The sequence below is a fragment of the Typopeltis vanoorti genome, chromosome 24 (genome assembly GCF_054136105.1).
Source record: "Typopeltis vanoorti isolate ZY-2024b chromosome 24, IOZ_Tvanoo_1.0, whole genome shotgun sequence".
NCBI lineage: Eukaryota > Metazoa > Arthropoda > Arachnida > Uropygi > Thelyphonidae > Typopeltis > Typopeltis vanoorti.
This window is the reverse complement of record NC_143572.1, coordinates 9,082,962-9,102,248: the sequence shown is the minus strand read 5'-3', so window position 1 is coordinate 9,102,248 and position 19,287 is coordinate 9,082,962. Positions and strand designations below refer to the sequence as shown.

The following is a 19,287-nucleotide window of genomic DNA, read 5'->3' as shown; positions in this document are numbered from 1 at the left end:
TATAATATATATAAGAAATAGTTCTGAAAAGAGTTCTTTGCATCCGTCTAGTATTCAAAGAACTCTTTTCAGAACTTTTTAGTTGAAGGTGAGTTGGTCGTCTCATAAGTACGATCTAATTCTATTCCAATCTAAAAAAAAAAAAAAACAATTTTGTCACTCTCCTCTTGAAAAACATTGAACCTAAGCATTCTCTTAATTTGTTAGGTTTAATAACCACCATCATATCCAAGTAACTTGGCTTCATAGAAATCTAATTACTATGATAGGATGGTTAAGCTTATGTGCATAGGATGTCTGTCAGCTGCTTGTATTCTCTGGCCTACTGGGCTGTGTCTGGATGAAAAAAGAGCAAATAAGGCAGGAGAAACAGGGTGCACCATCGCAATAAGCAAGGCCGTATTCATGGGTGTGCAAACTGTGTGGTGGCACAGGGCCCCCGCAAAGCGCAAAAAATTGAAAAAAGAAAATCAATTAATTTTTTTTAATTATTATATAGAAAAATATATGTATATAATTTTACAACCAACTATTGTTGTTATAGTAAGTGAAATAAGATCGTAGTGCTAGAGCGGTAGTATTTAAAACTACTCTAAGATATATAACAATATCGTACAACATAGTGTTAAATAGGGAAAAGTGCATTTTAAAACAGGTGTTTTTAATAAATTTAAGGAGTTTTTTGATTTTAGTTTATGATTCTATGAACAAGTAAGTATATACAAGTACTGTCATGGCAACTTTTTTATGTGACATTACTTGCAAAACATCTTAAAAAATATATTTCGTAAAACTGGTTTTAGGTTATCTGACATCAGAATTTTTCTTCAATAGCAGTTTTCAATCTATATTAGATTTATTTATTTTCTAATATTATCTATTTTAGATATATTTTATTTATCAGGTAAGTAATTTTGTTTTAATTTATTAACTTATTTTATAATTAAATCTATCGTATGTAATTCTAGAGTATGACTAGTCATGAGAGAGATTATTATGGAAGAAAATACCCAAGTGGGCATGTAAAACGAAAGCAAAAACAAGAAAAAGAAGCGACTGAGGAACGTCAAAGAAATTCACTGTTTAAATTTATAAAGTTGAACTCATATATTTGTTCAGATATATCAGTTGATAACGGGAGTTCTGAACTCATTAACTGATAATGAGAGTTCTGAAATACTCAAAGGAAGCGGAGAACAAGACGCGTTTGGTCAAATAATGAGTATTGAAGATCCTAAAACTGAGAAACCAGAGGAAGGTGAACTATTTACTATTGATGATACAACAACATGGCCCAAAATTTTGAACACCGCAACACTAACACAAATTGTACAACGTGGTCCACCGTCTCCTCCAACTGAAAATGATTTTCCAAAAGATGACAACAAAAGGTGTTTTTCCACAGCTCACTATGTTAGGACAATTGCAAACGGAGAGAAGCAAAACAGAAGATGGCTTGTATATTCAAACTCTTCCAACTCTATTTTTTGCTTTTGTTGCAAATTATTTTATTCTGATAATAATTTTTTTTATCTAATAATGGCTTTTCTGACTGGCGACATGTAAGTGAAAGATTAAAGTCGCATGAACGAAATCCAGTGCACATGGATGTAATTTAAAAAATCACAATACAATTGATCAGGCAAATCAAAATGTCATGAAATTTGAAGCAGAACAGTTAAGAAATGTTTTAAGACGAATAGTAGCAGCAATTCTTTATTTATCCGAACATAATTTAGCTTTAGAGGTAATTTTGATACTTTGTACACAGCCCATAATGGACAATATTTTTAGAAATATTGTTCCAGAATTCTGCAATTAATTCTATGGAATCATAGAATTAATTGCAGAATGTGATTCACTTTTAACAGATTATTTAATGTGCTGTTTGGGAAAAAAATTATAGGTAAGAAACAAAATTCGTATCTATCACCCATTGTGCAAAATGAATTAACTGTTGATATGGGAAACAAAATTCAACAAAATATTTAAATATGATACAACAGGCAAAGTACTATTCAATAATTCTCGATTGTACTCCTGATGTCAGTCATCAGGAGCAAATTTCAGTAATTTTTAGATTTTTACATATATTTGAAGCAGATATTGAAATTCGTGAACACTTTTTGATGTTTTTAAAAAACGAATACACTACTGGTAAAGGTATATATGAAAACATAAAATCACTTTTGAATAAATTAAATCTTAAATTGTCAGATTGTAGAGGGCAATCCATGCTTACATTTTAAATGAAAACGAAAGGTATTTTATACTCCTTGCACCTGTCATAATTTAAATTTGATTTTATGGGATGTCGCAAAATCATCAATTATAGCAATACATTTTTTTAATGTTACACAAAAAAATACACATTATTTGCTGCCTCAACTTCACGTTGGGACATATTAAAGAAATTTATTAAACAATTAACTCCAAAACCATTATGTGATACAAGATGGGAATGTAGAATAGAATCAGTTAGAGCTGTACATTTTCAAATTCCAGAATTTTTAAATGCACTTGGAAGTACAAACATTTGCGAGTAAGCATTTTCTGCCATGAGTGTTAGAAGAAATAAATTTTCTTCTTGACTGCTGATGAACATTTGCATGCTTCGATTCGAATTTGCACCTCAGATTATAAAGTGGATATAGATAATTTGGCTAAGGGAAAGCAAACACAAAAGGCACATTAAGCAGGGAGACACACATATTGCGATGCATAAACTATATTACTTTGTTTTTATGTGATAATTTTTCAATGAGTTTCATTTTCATGCTTGTTTCATATCTCGTACTTTAAATATATATTTTTTTTTTTTTTAAATTGATAACTTAAGTATATTTTCCACTCACTATTTTCTCTTAATTAAATGCTTGCAGCCCGATTATTAAAAATAAAAGTTGAATGTGGCTCACTAGTCTGAAAAGGTTGCTGATCCCTGCTATAGAGCATGAAATTGCAAAAAATTTGAATTTTGATAGCGTTATTAATGATTTTATTGGTAAGCCCATTAGGTTAAATAAAATTTAACATATTAAGATTTATTTTAAAGCTTATAAGTTGTTATACATATATTTCATTCTTTATAGTAAAAATGGAAATTTTTTTCATATTTTTATATTATTTATATTATTAAATAAATCATTGTTCTGGCATATTTTTACATTAATTTGTACTTGCATAATAAAATAATATATCATGCACATATAAACACATTTATTTTTTAATTAATTTTTCCTTTACTTAAATTGATGCTAAAGAGCATACTTGTTTATTTATGTGCATAAATATTTTTCATATTTGATTTAATTAATTAATTAACAAGATATTCTTCCATTTAAAATTTCCATAAATGTTACTAACTTTCAGGGGCCCCAGCTTTTCTATTTTACAGAGGGCCCCACAAAATGTAGAAACGGCTCTGGCAATAAGGAAAGATGAACATAAATGCTGCATTAAATTCCTCCAGTATGGTAAAACAGGCCTGTCTGACCATGCATTTCAAACATGTCATAGAATCAGAAAAGGCACCAAGTCCCTACAACCAAAACCTGGTTTGAAAGTTCAAAGAAGTCTGTGAAATGCTGAAACGTCATCCAAATCTAAACAAGAATGATGGATTAATAATTCCAAGAATCAGGAGGATCCATCTTCAACCTATAAAGCATTCAGAACAATCCCAAACAGAAGAAAACCTTAATATGAGAGGACTTAAGAAATTGTTTAATGCAGTTCTGCTATAAAACCTTTTTTTTTTTTAAATATCTGTATATTATTATACTGATATGTATAAAAAGTTCATTTTATTTAGTAATATTTTTATTTAAAGTTTTTTTTCCCACCAGAGGTCAGGCTAGAGTAAACAATTCAAGCATTTAAATTTATCTTACTTTTATGTCCTGTGCATATTTTTCTGATGATGACCTCAATACAGAGGTCGAAATATTGAATATTATTTTTTTAATTATAAGTAATTATTCCAATATGTGTTCATATTTAGAAATTTGAGGACACAAAACACACGTGTTGAAAAGATTATTTTACTGATTAATAATAAAATAATAACTTGACGTTTCGACCCCTGTATTGAGGTCATCATCAGAAGGATACATGTGTATCTGTATATATACATGTGTATCAACAGCATGTACCTACCGAGCTACATGCTGTTGCACTCTAGTGACAAAAAAAAATTACCAATAAAAATACCACTAATACACTAAAAATACACTAAATAACAAAAAAGATTTCAAGAATGCTATTGCTATACCATATGTTAGAGGCATTTCAGAAAAAATAGACAGACCACTACACAAATACAACATCAAAACCACCTTTAAACCCCCAACAAAATTAAGACACCAACTCAGCTCTTCCAAGGATCCTCTGCCACACCTAGCCCACCCAGGGGTTTACAAAATACATTGCACATGTAACATACCATACATAGGGGAAACATGGCGAACCATCCCAATCAGGTAGGATGAACACAAACGACACATAAAATACCTCCATTTTGGAAAAACCGGCCTTTCTGACCACGCACTCCAAACATACCACCGAATTGATTGGAAAGGTACCAAGTCCCTACACTGCACCAAAACCTGGTTCGAGCAGAAATTCAAGTAAGCATGTGAAATGCTCAAACATGATCCGAATCTAATTAAAAATGATGGTCTAACCATTCCAAGAATGTGAAGGACCCATCTGCAACCTTCATAGCAACCACAAAGAAAAATCTCAATATAAGAAGACTTGAAGTTTTTTTTTTTTTCCCTGAACATTCAATAGCAACCTGTACGGTACAAATCCAGCAGATAATCGTAATATAACAATATGAACTGTATAATTCCAGAAGAATCCTAGTATGTGAGGATTTTAGCAGAGTTTATTGTAGTTTTTATTGGTAATTTTTTTTTATCACTAGAGGGCAGGCTAAGAAAAAAGATTAGTTAACAACGTAGATGTAATTTACCTGTATAGAGTGCAACAGCATGTAGCTTGGTTCTTATACACATGCATCCTTCTGATGATGACATCAATACAGGGGTCGAAACGTCAAGTTATTTTATTATTAGTCAGTAAAATAATCTTTTCAACACGTGTTTTGTGTCCCTAAATTCATAAATATGAATGCTGATCACCATGTAACCTTAAAAGAAAGATTCCAATGTGTATGTTTTTGCTTCCATAAATTCTTCATTATGAATGCTGACCACCATGTAACCTTAAAAGAAAGAAAATTACAGTCAAATGTGTTTGTACAAATTAATTCTATGCAGGTTAAAAACATCATGTAATCTGTTCGAGTCTGATAACATCTGACTGAGTGTATATGGCTGGACTGAATAGGTAAAAATTTCATTCCTCTCTCTCATGTAAAGTAATGGCACCATCAGAATATGACAAATAGTAAGATGCATATTGCATTTTTCACACACAGGTGGGTGGTCATCAGCCCTTACTAAATAAGAATGCATAAGATGACTAGGACCTATGAGGAGCTTAGCAAAAACTTCCTCTCTTCTTTTTCTATGTTGACTAGAATTAATTAATTTTGGATTTAATTGTCATATAATTTGTCAATACTTCCTATCATGATGACTAGCACTGACCAATTAGCTTTGATCTTATAAATTGTCTGTAGTCTGTATATATGGTACTGTTAAACAGTAGATGGAGAAAGTATGAGCTGATCTAGCAGCTGCATTTGCAGTCTCATTTAACTTAATTCCAATATGGCTGGTAATTATTATTGTTATTATAATATGGGCACCTCCATGGAGTCCAAAGACTCATTGCAGGAGAACCAATCTATCCACACAATCTATCATACCTCTCTTTGAACTCATTAACAGACAAAGCACTCACAACAGACTCTGGCAACTCACTTCACTCATTCACAACTCTCAAAGCAAAAAATCTAGTCCTTGCACCCCTACTAACCACAACTTTATTCAATTCCCAGGAATGATCCCTTCTTCTGCTCTCTCCAGCCAAGTGCTGAAACAGTTTCCCTACATCAATCCTATAAAACCCTTTAAGCAACTTAAATGTTTCTATCATATCCTCTTCTTTTTCTCCTATCAACCAACTTCTGCAATCCACACATCTTCAATCTATCTTCACGGGGAACATTCCACAGGCCACTCATCATCTTGGTCACTTGCCTCTGAATCCTCTCTGCAACTTCCTCATCCCCAAGAAACCCAGGGGACCAGACCACAGCACAGTAATCTAAATGTAAGCACATCAAGGCCCTATAAAGATGAATAATAACTTCCTTATCTCTATTTATGTGTTCTTCAATAGCCAAGTAATCTTATGAGGCAACATTAGCAGTTATGTCCTCTAAACTCAGTCTACTACCACCACCACTAAATCTCTAGTTTCATCTATTTCCTGGAGTACAGTGCCATCAATATGATATGTAGCCTGTAATTATTTTTCTCAAAATGCATAACTTTACATTTCTCCACATTAGACTGACACCAATTACCTTTTGCCCATAACTGACAGCCTATTTAAATCATCCTGAAAGCTCTTCACATGGCCTTCATTAGCTATTACTCTACGTTATTTCGCATCATCAGCATAATCCAGCACAATCGAACATCAAAATTAAGGGTTTCATTTTGTATACAGGTTTAATCCCTCATAAAGCACTGGAGGTGGATTAACATAGAGGAGATAGCCTGTAAAGAGCATACCAAAAGGACATATGGCAGTGTGATATATGTGATACTGAGCTTCCAATGCAGAGAAAAGAGACAAGTTCATGTAGGATGATCTGGAAGAGACTTTATCTTTAGTGCATAGTTAAGAGAGAACTGTTTCCATCTAAGTGACAGAGTCAGTTTATTTACATCAGCATAAAGACTATGAGTCAGTGATGTGTGAAAGGCACCAGTAGTTATCTGTATACCCTGAAGATGGATGGGATCCAACTATTGCAGGTTATTCTGCCTTCCAGAACCATAGACTTGAGACCCATAATCCAGCTTTGAACATATAAGCACATGATAAAGATGAAGCAATAAAGATTGATCTGCACCCTATTCAATAGAGCATAGAGGGTGAAGAAGATTCAATACTCTCTTGCACTTTTCACTTAGTTCACAAATGTTTGCCAGGAAAGTAAGGTTTCTGTCAAAGATGAGTTCCAAGAACTTGGCTTCTGTTGCCACTGGAATAACAGTTCATCTCATCCTTAATTCAGGATCTGGGTGAAGAATGCATTTTCAACAGAAGTGAACACAGACACTTCTGTTGAAAACATACTCTTGAAAGCATGAACTCATTACTAAGAGGCCATAGAGAAACATGATCAACTGCTTGCTGAAATTGTCTTTTCAATTACTCTCATGTTATGAGAGTGACAGTAAAATGTGAAGTCATCAATATACAGAGCAGGAGTGTCAAACATCTGGCACAAGAGCTGGATCTGGCCTGCCGCCCAATTTTATTTTTAAAAAAAGATTTTTTTTTATTATTTTATATTTTAATTTTAAATTATTCTGTTAATATATATTTAGAGGTTATAAAGCAGTTTATCTTTAACCCTTAATAGCTGTTAAGGGTTAAAGATAAACTATTTAAGGTTTAACCTTTCCCTGCAGAGCTGTGTTTATGCCACAGAACAAATGCGCTAACAAAGCTACGCTATATATATATATACATACATACTAGAGGGGCTATGCCCATTCCCCAGTGTTCCGGACTGGTAGACCGTTCTCCTTGAATTCTGATGACGTGACACTCAGGGGTAGCCTGAGTTTCAAAACGTTTCAAAAAATGTGACATACAAACATGACATAAAAAGGCTTATCATTTTATATATATAGAAACACTTGTCAGTGTTGGTGTACAACTTTCACTAAAGATAATTTTAATCTTCAGAGGTACCTGTGGCATAGTATATTTAATAATAAAACATGTAAAGACCACAGTAATAACTTTTAATTAATAAAGGTACAAATATTTTGTACTGAAATTAACAGCACATCTTCAGTGTCATACAAACAGTTAAAAGAATGGAATACAAAGTAAAGAACAGTCGGTGGATTACCAATTAACATTGTTGCTGCGTGCTAGGAGATTTATTACTAAATATTAATAAATAATCCTTTAAAGATAATTAATTTTTATTGATGGTTGCATAAAATAAAAGTCTCCCAGATTTTTGAGAGAGAGAGAGAGAGACAGTCATTTCGATTTAGATTTGGCTGATGTAAAATAGCTTCACAACTTTCTTTAAAAAGGCGTTCATATTTGAACCTGCATCTATGGAGGAGAAGAGCTTTATCCCACTGGATATTATGAGTAGTGTCAATGCTATGTTGTGCTAGACCAGATTCATGAGGTTTCATGTATTCAATATAATACTGATGTTCCTTAATTCTTTTTTCCACAGAAAGGCCTGTTTGTCCAAAATAAGATACATTGCATTCACATGGTATTTGGTAAATACCTGCCAAAAATAGAGGTGACATTCCCACGTATATTCCTATCAACAAAATTTCTTATTTATTGTAGATGGCAATAAATAAGAAATTTTGTTGATAGAAATATACGTGGGAATCAGATGATACTTCTTCAAAATTATGCCTATCGGTTCCGAGATGCCTGGAATGTAAGGGATTGGAACTCTGCGGTGCGTTGAAGAAACCTGAGGTATCGGATCATAGGACTCAATTATCTGCTGGATTTGATTGGGGTTGTAACCAATGAATTCTATTAGCTTTTTTATAGTGGAAAGTTCTTGTTGTAAGATTACTGAAGAGGAGCACACTTTATGTGCTCTATTAATTAAGGATTTGATAATGCCAACTTTTTGAGATGTGTGATGAGCAGACTTCTGATGAACGTATCTACCAGTAAATGTAGGTTTTCGATAGACACTTGTAGACAAAGTACCAGAAGATGTATGCGTGAGGAGGATATCCAAGAATGGTAAACTACCAGAATTTTTTTTTTTTCCATGGGGAATTGAATACATGGGTGAAGGCTATTTATCTGTTGTAGAAATGTGGAGAGTTTTTCTTCAGCATGTGGCCAAATAGCAAAAACATCGACATAACGAAACCAAAGAGAGGGTTGAGGATGAATGGTTTTTGTACCTTTATTAAAAGTTATTACTGTGGTCTTTACATGTTTTATTATTAAAGATAATTTTAGTTTTACGAATTATTTTATGTAAAAATTTAATAATCTACTTAACCCCATTATGCCAAAGCAAAGAAAAGTTGATACTGAATGTAGAATAGTGAAAAAAAAAAAAAAAAAAAAGGGTAGATTTATATTTTTTTGTCAAATTGGATGGTAAACTGATCTGCTTATTTTGCAATAAACAAATTTCTGTTGATAAAATGACATTATAAATTTAATCATGAAAAGAAATTTAAAGATTATAATAGAAAGATTAGCAAAGAAAAAAAAAATTGTAAAACTTGCACTTAATTAGAGAATCAGAAGTCGGTTTTTAAAAACATATATAAAAAGAGTGATACTACAATTAGAGCTATATGAACTAGCAAATGAAATAGCCATTTCATCAAAGTCCTTTTCAGAAGGTGAATTTGTTTAAAAAATGCATGATGCAAGCTTCATAGATAGTTTACCCTGAAAAACAGCAATTATTTTCAGATATATCATTGTCAAAGAATATAAAAAAAAAGAAACTATTGCAGAACATATTATGGATATCTCTGAAAACTTAAACTGGAAAATGCAAGAAAACTTTTCTTGCATTTTCCACTGCCATTGATGAAAGCACTGACATTACTGATTTGACACAGCTTTATTTTTATTTGAGTTGTTAATGAAGATACGTACATTATAGAAGAATTTGTGGAGCTTGTACCTCTGAAAGGCCAAATAACAGGGGAAGATATATTTCAATCTTTGGCTATCTCTTTAGATAAATTAAACATAGACTGGAAACAGATGGTAAGTTTGACCAGAGATGAAGCTCTGCAAATGATAGGCAGTGATTTAGGTGTAGTATCCAGATTAAAATCAAACTTGCAGGCTGTAAATAAATATCGGCATCGCTACAGTGTGCATTGCATTATACATTGTGAAGTGATATGCTGCAAAGCTCTCAAAAGTGACCGTGTCATTGATGTGGTAAAAACAGTTAATTTGATACATGTGTGTGGCTTAAATCACCAAAAATTTGATAATTTCTTAAGTGAGATTGATATTCCACATGGACTACCCTATCACAGTAATGTTCGTTGGCTAAGTAAGGATATTGTATTGAAACGCTTCTATGAATTGTTTGGTGAAATAAAAGTTTCCATGGAAATGAAAGAAAAAAAAATGTGAAGATACTGAATGGATTCAAGATTTAGCGTTTATGGTTGACATTAATGGTCATTTGAATGATCTGAACCTAAAAATGCAAGGAAGAACTAAGTTAGTGACTGAACTTTCTTCATGCATTGAAGCATTTGAGATCAAGCTTGAGCACTGGACCGATAATGTTGAAAAAGAATTTATTTCACTTTGCTATCTTGAAATCACTTGAATATTCTCCCAATTATGAAAAGTACAGCTATATAATTTCTGATCTAAGAAGAGACTTTCAAAAAAAGTTATTAGATTTGCATATAATTAAGCAAAAATTATCTGTTTTCCTGAATCCTTTTCTCTTGACATAGACATTGTGCTGAAGAACTCCAACTTAAAGTGATAGATATGAAGTGTGATTTAGCTTTTAAGGATAAGTTTTCAAAAGTACACATAAAAATATTTTATCAGTATTTGGGAGATAATTCTCTGCAAAAATAATGCATATGTTCAGAAGTTCATATGTTTGTGAGCAATTATTTTCTCGAATGCACAACAAATCAAAATATTGTTCAAGAATAACTGATGACCATTTAAACGTGATAATGAAAGTCTCAACCACCAATTCGATATTCTGGTAAAAAATAATAGAAGCCAAGTTTCAGGAGGCTGCTGCAATTATATACCAATATTATGAATATGGTTTTTAGGAATAATTGTCCATATCCAGCCTGCAAGATCTAGTTTATGTTTCAATCCAGCCTGCAAAGCCAAATAAGTATGACACCCCTGATAAAGCATTGTCTAGTGGAGAGTGTCACACTTAATGTCATGCTTTTTGCTTGATGATATGGCTGAGATAGCATACTTCCTACTCTAACTTAGAAAGTTCACCCGGACAGCAAGTTTTTAATAAATACAGGAAGGTGTCCTCTGAGCCTAAGTGATAGAGCTAGTTCATTTACTTCAACATAAAGACTATGAGTTAGTGATGTGTGAAAAGCACCAGTAGCTATCCATATACCTATTAATATGCCATATCCCCAGGCTGTGTCATAAACTTTTTCCATGTCAAAGAAAATTTAAACCAGATGTTCTTGCTTCAGGAATGCAGCTCTTATACAAGTTTCTAAACAAACCAAATGGTCTAAAGTTGAATGATGTCCACGAAAGCCACATTGTGTAGTGGAGAGAAGATCGTTGCTTTATAAATACCAGAGAAGTCTGGCATTAACCATTTTCTCTAACATTTTACAATGACAGCTGGTCAGAGCAATAGGTCAATAATTATTTGCTTCTGTTGGATCCTTTCCTGGTTTTAGGATAGCAGTGACAACTGACTTATGCCAAGAATCTGGAAACTCTTCCTCTGCAAGTATTGTATTGTATATTAAGAGGAGATCCATAGAAGATATGGTAGATGTTGCACTAGGGCGAGACAATAAAAAAGCTCTTTTCAGTTCCTTCTTAACAATGGATGATTGTATAGCTTAAGTCCATTGGTAGAATAATTTAGTTTCTCTTTCTGTTCTTTCAGTATTAAAAATTCAGGAGGATAAGAAGCTGTTTCTGAGATTCTTGCAAAATTTTCTCCCAAAGTATCCACAGTAGCTTCGGAATCAACTTCCATTGTGGTCTAAGGTAGACAAACAATGTGTTCTCTATATATCTACCTTTCATTTTCCAGATTTTATCCCATACAGTTTTTGCACTTTTTGTTTTTGGCTGTCTGTGTTCCACTCAGCCTGGTACATTTTCCATTGTTAGATCCTGAAGGGAGAAATTCTGCAAGGAAATTATTCAGTCAGGATTTAACAAGAAAAATCTAACTACTTAAGGAAATACCTGCACACCAGCAGAAAATAAAGAAAACTTGTTTAATATATGTGAGAATATGTATTCCTTATATGTGATGTATTGAAATTTATTACTGTCTAAAGGAAAATCAAATTAGAGAATTTATGTCAAAATGGAGAATATAAGAGAAAAGTTGGCTTGTTATTGGTCTCATTAAGCTATCTAGTATACTGTAAATCACCAGACAGGTAATAAGTAGCAGTTCAAAGGTCGCATGTGAACCGTACAAGATGAGCGTAGCGCCGAAGGCAATGGCTTATTGGAAGGTGTAATTAGTGGAAGGTGATCGTGCCACGTTTTCCATGAAAACAGCAACCTAAGAGCAAAGGGAGAGTAAGGGATCGACTTAAGGGCATTAACGATCAGGGTCACGTGGAAAAGACCCAGCAAAAAAAGAGGATGCATGAGAGGAGAATATAAGGTGATGCACGCCATATTGAGCGCTCTTCTTTCTTTTTCCGGGTTCCTGCTTGGTGAGTTTTGACGAGTGGTTCGTGAGAGTGAGGAGCGTAGGTGCTGCGACGTCAGACAGCAGGCCTTTTCCTGGAGATGCCTAAGAGATTCCACGCAGAGCTGTTCGTGAATTATCAGCCTTTGCAGAATCGTGCCATCGCTGAATGTCCCATTGAAAGAAGGAGCAGAGAAAATTCCCTTAGACGCAGCAGAACCACGTTCATGTTCGGCAGTAGTTCAAGGATGATGTAGCCACAACGCCAGGCACAGAGACAGACTAATCGGAAGGTAACCAGAACCAACACATGGTAGCGACTAGACCTCCAGAAAGAATGTAGAGAACTTTATTATATGTTTTGGAAGTATTAGAAGAAAGAAAATTGTGTGCAATTTTCTTTCTTAAGATGTGGACAATTTATTAGAGAACTTTAGTGAGAATGCATATTTGGAATAACTAGTTTCTGTTGAACAAAAGAATTGTTCGGAAGCGATTCACACATTTGAGTATGACTGAGTTTGATGGGGAAATTAAGATTGCAGATAGCCTGTAATTGAGTAACACCAGAATGTATAATATATAATTAATGAGTGGCATGTGGAAAGGGATCATAAGTTTATGTGGTATTGTGTTTGCTTTCTACCTTATCTAGTTTGATTAATAATTTGGAACTAAGTGTGTTTGACTAACTTAGAATGTACTAACTTCCTTAGCATAAACTTTATTTAGTATGAAATTGAGATTTTTTGAATATATGATTCATCTTAGTTGTACATGTCTTAAAATTCCAATAAACATGTTTTATTACTTCTGCCTGAGTCATGCCTGATTACGAGATCAAATTACCACTTATAAAATAGAACCTTAGTGGGAAGAATTTAGAAGGTATATAAAGATAGATTACAGGTTACGACTGCCAGTACCAGAAATCTATAAGACCGTAATGAAGTGCGTATGCCTTAAGATCTAGGATTGTTTCCCTGAACAAGAATCTCTTCTGTTATAGGATACTGGCTGGCACAGCATAATATAAATTTTGCCAGTATCTGAAAACGAAATAACCCTAGATAGAAATTTCTTATTGTATTTCTTATTATTGATGGTAGAATAGATAATAGCGATTATAGAGATAATAAAGATAGAAAATTAGTGGAAAGTAACAACGTAACACCGTATTGACATCCATGTAAGGGAACATGGTTACTGTAAAGACATTGTGTGAAGAACAGGAAAGTGATCACCTCCATATATGTTCTCTTCGACATCCCAGCAGTGGAAGAATGAAAAGAGAGCAGATTGCAAGATCGATTGCAGAATATGAGTGAGTAGGCACATGGAAGAACGTATTTAGTCTGTTATTCAAAAGGGAGAGGTCATTATTGTCGAGGATTCTTTTTCAATGATTTGACTTTGTCTATTTGTGTTGGCACTACCCCACAGATGTGACTATTAAAGTCACCTATAAGAAGTATGGGTTCAGGCAGTTACAAGAGAAGGTTACCAAGATCAATTTCATTTTGACTCAGCACTCAGTGGTAAATAAATTGAACACACTGTAATAAGAAATCCCACAGATAGGTGAATCACTACTGCTTCCAGAGCAGTATTAATTTAGACGTGATAGAAAGGAGTATGACTACCCACTAGGATAGATACTTCTCCATCAGCAGGACCACCTCCACATCTGTCCTTGTGTATAACGGTAAAATTCCTTAAGGTCAGGTCTGCAAAATCTTGATTTCAACAATATTCTGGTGAAAACCACAACGTTTCCATCATAAAATTTTCCTATTGTTTTGGCTTTACAGACTTGTCTGGTTTTCAGGAGAGTAAGGGCTTATCTGTATTAGGTTTATATTTATCAATTGTTTTTGGGAAGTATGGACAGCCAGTGTCCATCTCTTCCTCTGGTAAATTATTCAATACATCTGATATGTCAGGGTTAGTTGACAAGTTTAATTTACTTTCAGTGGATATCAAAATATACACTGGGGTGTCTGGTAGTTTATCTTTTAAGTGATATCTTTGTCATAATTTTTTTGACAAGTGGGTTCTCATTGAATGGAACCATTTTTGGAGTTGTCTCTGGAACAAGATCATAGATCATCCGATTAATGCACTCAACAAAGAAGCTCTTGTAATCATAAAGTTCAGATATGGTGAAATTATCAGATGGTGGAACAGATATGTGTTTGAGATGCTGTTGACATTTTCTTAGCTGTCAATTTTTCAGCATAAGAGAATCTCAAAATAGGTGTAGAGTGGTTAACTTCCCTTTTGCATCGTGATATGATATATTTTGTTCTGTTTTAATTTTCTGTATTTCTTTTTCATCTTTCCACTCTTACAAGCACGAGAGTAAGCTGGATGATCTTCATGATGGCTGACACATTTAGCTTTTTAACAGAGCAAGATTTGGTATCATGCTTTTTACTTTTACACCAGGCACATCCAAGACAGGCAGTTTTGGACATGCCTATATTTCTGACATTTAAAGCATCTTAATGGATTAGGGATGCACGATCTAGCAGGGCAGTCGAGATCCTGTTTTTACAGATGTTGGAGGCTTAGGTGTATCAAAAGTAAGGATGATCTTCCTCGTTGTATAATGACATCCCTACATATCAGGAGGCACCTCACATCTGTCATTCTCTGATCTTTAAGTTCTGAACATATCTTCTCATCAGGAACATCAAGGAGATCCTATTATGATATTACTTCTCTACAAGAATTGAGTGTTTTATGAGGTGTTATTGTGATTGGTATTCCATCCACTGATGTTGCTTCCAGTAGTTTCTCAGAACATTGCTGACACGGTGTTTTCAAGAATATCATCAGAATTTAATTTGTTAACAGTTTTGAGAGATTCTGCCAGCCCTTCTAAACTCTTTTGAATAAAGAAGGGCGACATTTTCCCTACTGGCTTTTCACCTGTTACATGGATCAAAAACAATGGTACATTTATACTTAGCATCATATATCTTATTTTTTACTTCTTTTACTAAACACTGTCTACAGTATCAGTACTTGGTTGGGACTTTGTTAGGACCCCCCTGAAACATTTGAGGATGAATTCATGCTGAAGGAGTTTTTGGTGCAGCATCGGCGCTGCCACACATGGACACCCACTGACCAGCACCACAGCATGTCTTGGATCCTGACTCTCAGACTATAGGCTGAGAGACTTACTGCAACACCACTGACCCTTGCAGGAAAGCCCATTAGCCAAATGATCCTGGGCCATCCAGGACTGCCCATCTTGCCAAAGCGGAGGATCAAAGTAGTGCAATATTACCAGGATCCCCTTTTCTGGATATAGAAAGCATGGCAGCAGCAAGGTGTTAGATCCCAGTAATGGTGCTCTGAAAGAAAGGATAGTAAAAAAGTCGCAGGAGAAGTAGAGCAAAGAATACAGGAAGAAGAGTAAAAAAATAAAAAATAATAAAAATAAAATAAAAAAAAAATAAGGAGAGTAAATCAATGAGAAGTCCCCTTCATCATGAACAGGTGCCCCACAGGGAGGATCACCATTATGGATCATCAACAACACTTAATTCTGTCTATGCGTAGTCCATCTACTATGTTCTGTGAAACAGCCTCCTCTGTCTCTACCTTTCCTAAAACCTTCAACTGTTAAAAAAATATGAACAGATTCCTCCTTTCTTGTTACCCTCTTTTTCTATTACCCCCCACACACACACACACAACACTAACATGCTATAGTCATGCAACCTTTCGTCTGTGGGGGGAGGGGGTATTATACATACATATTTTATATGTATATATAAAAACAAATTTTATATATACAAAAAAGGGGTGTAGTCACACAGTATTAAAAATAGCTTTTCTATAGTATTTTTTCCTATCTTGAATCATAATTGCTTTTCTCTTATCAGCCTTTAAAATTACAAAATTGTTATTCGATTTTAACATATTCATGCTAGGATGTGTCTGGTGCTATATTAGTGGAACAAAGCACGAGACACAGCCTGGCATGAACATGTTAAATGCAACATATTTTGAGGTGTGGATACAAAAGATTAGGTAAGGGAGGTGTAGATTTAAGGAGAATTTATTCCACAGTATGTTATTTTCATGTGACTAGCATATTCTCATTGTTAATTCTTAGGTTATGCCTTATTTTGTTTTTTTTGAATTGATACCAAAGGTGTCCATGATACTTGGAATGAAAAGCTTATGCAAATAAAACTTCTAACATAAGTATTCTGTTGTATTAATTTTTCTTTAAATATATAATGTCACTATGTTGAAATACTTGCAGTCAATTTTATGTTGCAAGGATGATGGTGGTCTGAAGAGTTCTCAGCCTTGACCATAGATGCCAACACTATCGGCAACATTTTTTTTTTCTAAGTTGGTAAATTTGTCATAAGCATCCATGTGAAATTGCAAGTCATTCTATCATGTAGTTTGTTTTATACAGCTGTCTGAAGCAAAAGTGTTGTCTGTATCCCTTGAAATGGATAAAATTGAGTATTGTGCGGTTATAAAATTCTTTGTAAAAGAAAGTTCAACGGCAAAAGAAATTCGTTCAAACTTCATAAAAGTTTATGGGCACTCTTCTCCTTCGTTTTCAACAATTAAGAAATGAGCTGCTGAGTTTAAACGTGGCTGTACCAGTCTTGAAGATGATCCATATGAAGGATGTCCAAAAAGTGTAACAACATCAGAAATCATTAATGAAGTGCATGATATGGAATTGGATGACTGGCGAGTCGAACTGCGTGAAATTGCTGAGACTATAGGCATCTGAAAAAAACGTGTAGGATATATTTTACATGAAGAATTACAAATGAAAAAGCTTTGCACAAGATGAACATACTGTGCTCACAACAGATCAAAAACGCACTCGCATGAAAATCTCTGAACTGTGCTTGAAGCATTTTAACAAGAATAAAACTGATTTTGTGCATCGATTTATTACTAATAGATGAGACTTGGATTCACCATTACACCAGAATCCAAACAGCAGTCAAAGCAGTGGACAGAAGCTGGTTGTCTACACCAAAGACAAAGTCTGCTCCATCAGCAGGAAAGGCCATGGCATTGGTGTTTTGTGATGCTAAAGGCATTTTGTTTATTAATTATCTTGAAAAGGGCAAAACAATAACCAGGTAATATTATTCCGATCTTTTAACCAGACTAGACGAAAAAAGTTGTGAGAAAAGATCCAGTTTGCAGAAGAAAAATATCTTTCATCAGGACAATGCAGCTGCCCACAAAGGTGTTTCGGCAATAGGAAAATTAAGAGATCTGCACTATGAATTGTTGGAACATCCACTCTATTCTCCAGATTTGGTTCCCTCTGACTTCTATCTCTTCCCAAAACTAAAACTCTTCATCGCTGATCAGCATTTTTCTTTGAATCAAGAAATGATTGCAGCTGTAGAGGGATATTTTCAGGATAATGGCACTGGAGCATTGCTGGAATAAATGTATTAGTCTTACGGGAGATTATGTTGAAAAATAAAAATAATTTTGAAATTATAAATTCGTTTTTTCTTTGTTAGGACAACTCTTCAGACCACCCTTGTATATATTGCAAGCTCCAGTACTTAGAAGCAATAGATGCTAGGTATACTGTTCTGGTATACTAAAGTATACCAGAACAGTATACCTAGGTATACTAAACTAGGTATACTAAACTAGGTATAGTAAACTAGGTATACTAGGTATACTAGGTATAGTAAACTAGGTATACTAAAGAAAATTTTGCAATGTTTGAGCCAATGAAACTCATATCAAGCAATTCTTTCAATTATTAGCAAATGTTTGAAGAAAAATTATAAGGTATAAGAAATATTAACGAAGAATTTTTATGTCACTTGCAGGGCTGTACTGACACTTTCTTCGAGGTGGGTGGGGCTCAATGCACTAGAGTGCTCTGTGGAATCCTCTCGTAGTTTGGGACCCTTAAATTGGCCCTAATTTTTTGGGCTCCCAGCTAGCCTCATGTGCCTGTACATAAGTGCAGCCCTGTTCACATATACATTTAATAGAAACAAACTACAACGTGTTTCACTAACCATTGCTGTTGTCATCTTTAGTAAGTTGATAAAATGTATTATAGAAATATATAAAATACACCTGAACACTCCAACCAATGGTTATGTTTTGAAAATTATAGCCTTACAGTGCAAATTACCCACAAGAATCATTTGCCATATCAGGTGTAAGCTGTTCACAGTTGTGAATAGTGTTCAGATGAATACTAGCATAATGGATATCTGATATATTACAAGGGCATGTAAGAGACTTCCAAACATTATGTAGAAATGAAACTAGTTTCTGTTCAAGATGCACTGATGGCTTGAAACAATTCATTGAAAGTCCTTAAACAGGAGGTTGCCTTCTATATATAGAAAGGAGATGGATGACAAATCCATTTCATGGTGTTCTGCAAACATTTCCTTTTTTTTTTTTTTCAGCATTGCTCAAGTGTTCTTTTTATGGATTTCAAAACTTCCAATTTGACTGAAGTATGCTTTGCATCAAAGGAGACAATTTTGGAGATACAGGAAGCTCTGTAGGTTTAAAAGCAGTTTGAATGCTGATTTGTTTTAAAAACTAGGGTGTGTGTTTAGAAACTATGCCGTCATGTTTGAAATGGAACCGTCATATTTGACTTTAGTGATCATACATGTTAGTTTGTGTCCTGAAAG

The 19,287-nt window shown here is 34.1% G+C and overlaps 1 protein-coding gene across 2 annotated transcripts in view; it reads right to left on the bottom strand.

The window, feature by feature from the left end:
• Nucleotides 1-19,287, bottom strand: part of LOC150092916 (SH2B adapter protein 2-like) — a 217,258-nt gene that overhangs the window by 13,616 nt on the left and 184,355 nt on the right. Inside the window, exon 7 of one of the 2 annotated variants that reach the window (XM_090414173.1) lies at nt 17,936-18,049. The exons of the other annotated variant lie outside the window; for it this stretch is intronic. Coding sequence (XP_090270299.1) covers nt 17,954-18,049 — 96 coding nt within the window. The 3' untranslated portion in view covers nt 17,936-17,953. Of the gene's footprint in view, nt 1-17,935; nt 18,050-19,287 lie in introns of those variants that run through there. 2 annotated transcript variants of the gene reach the window in all.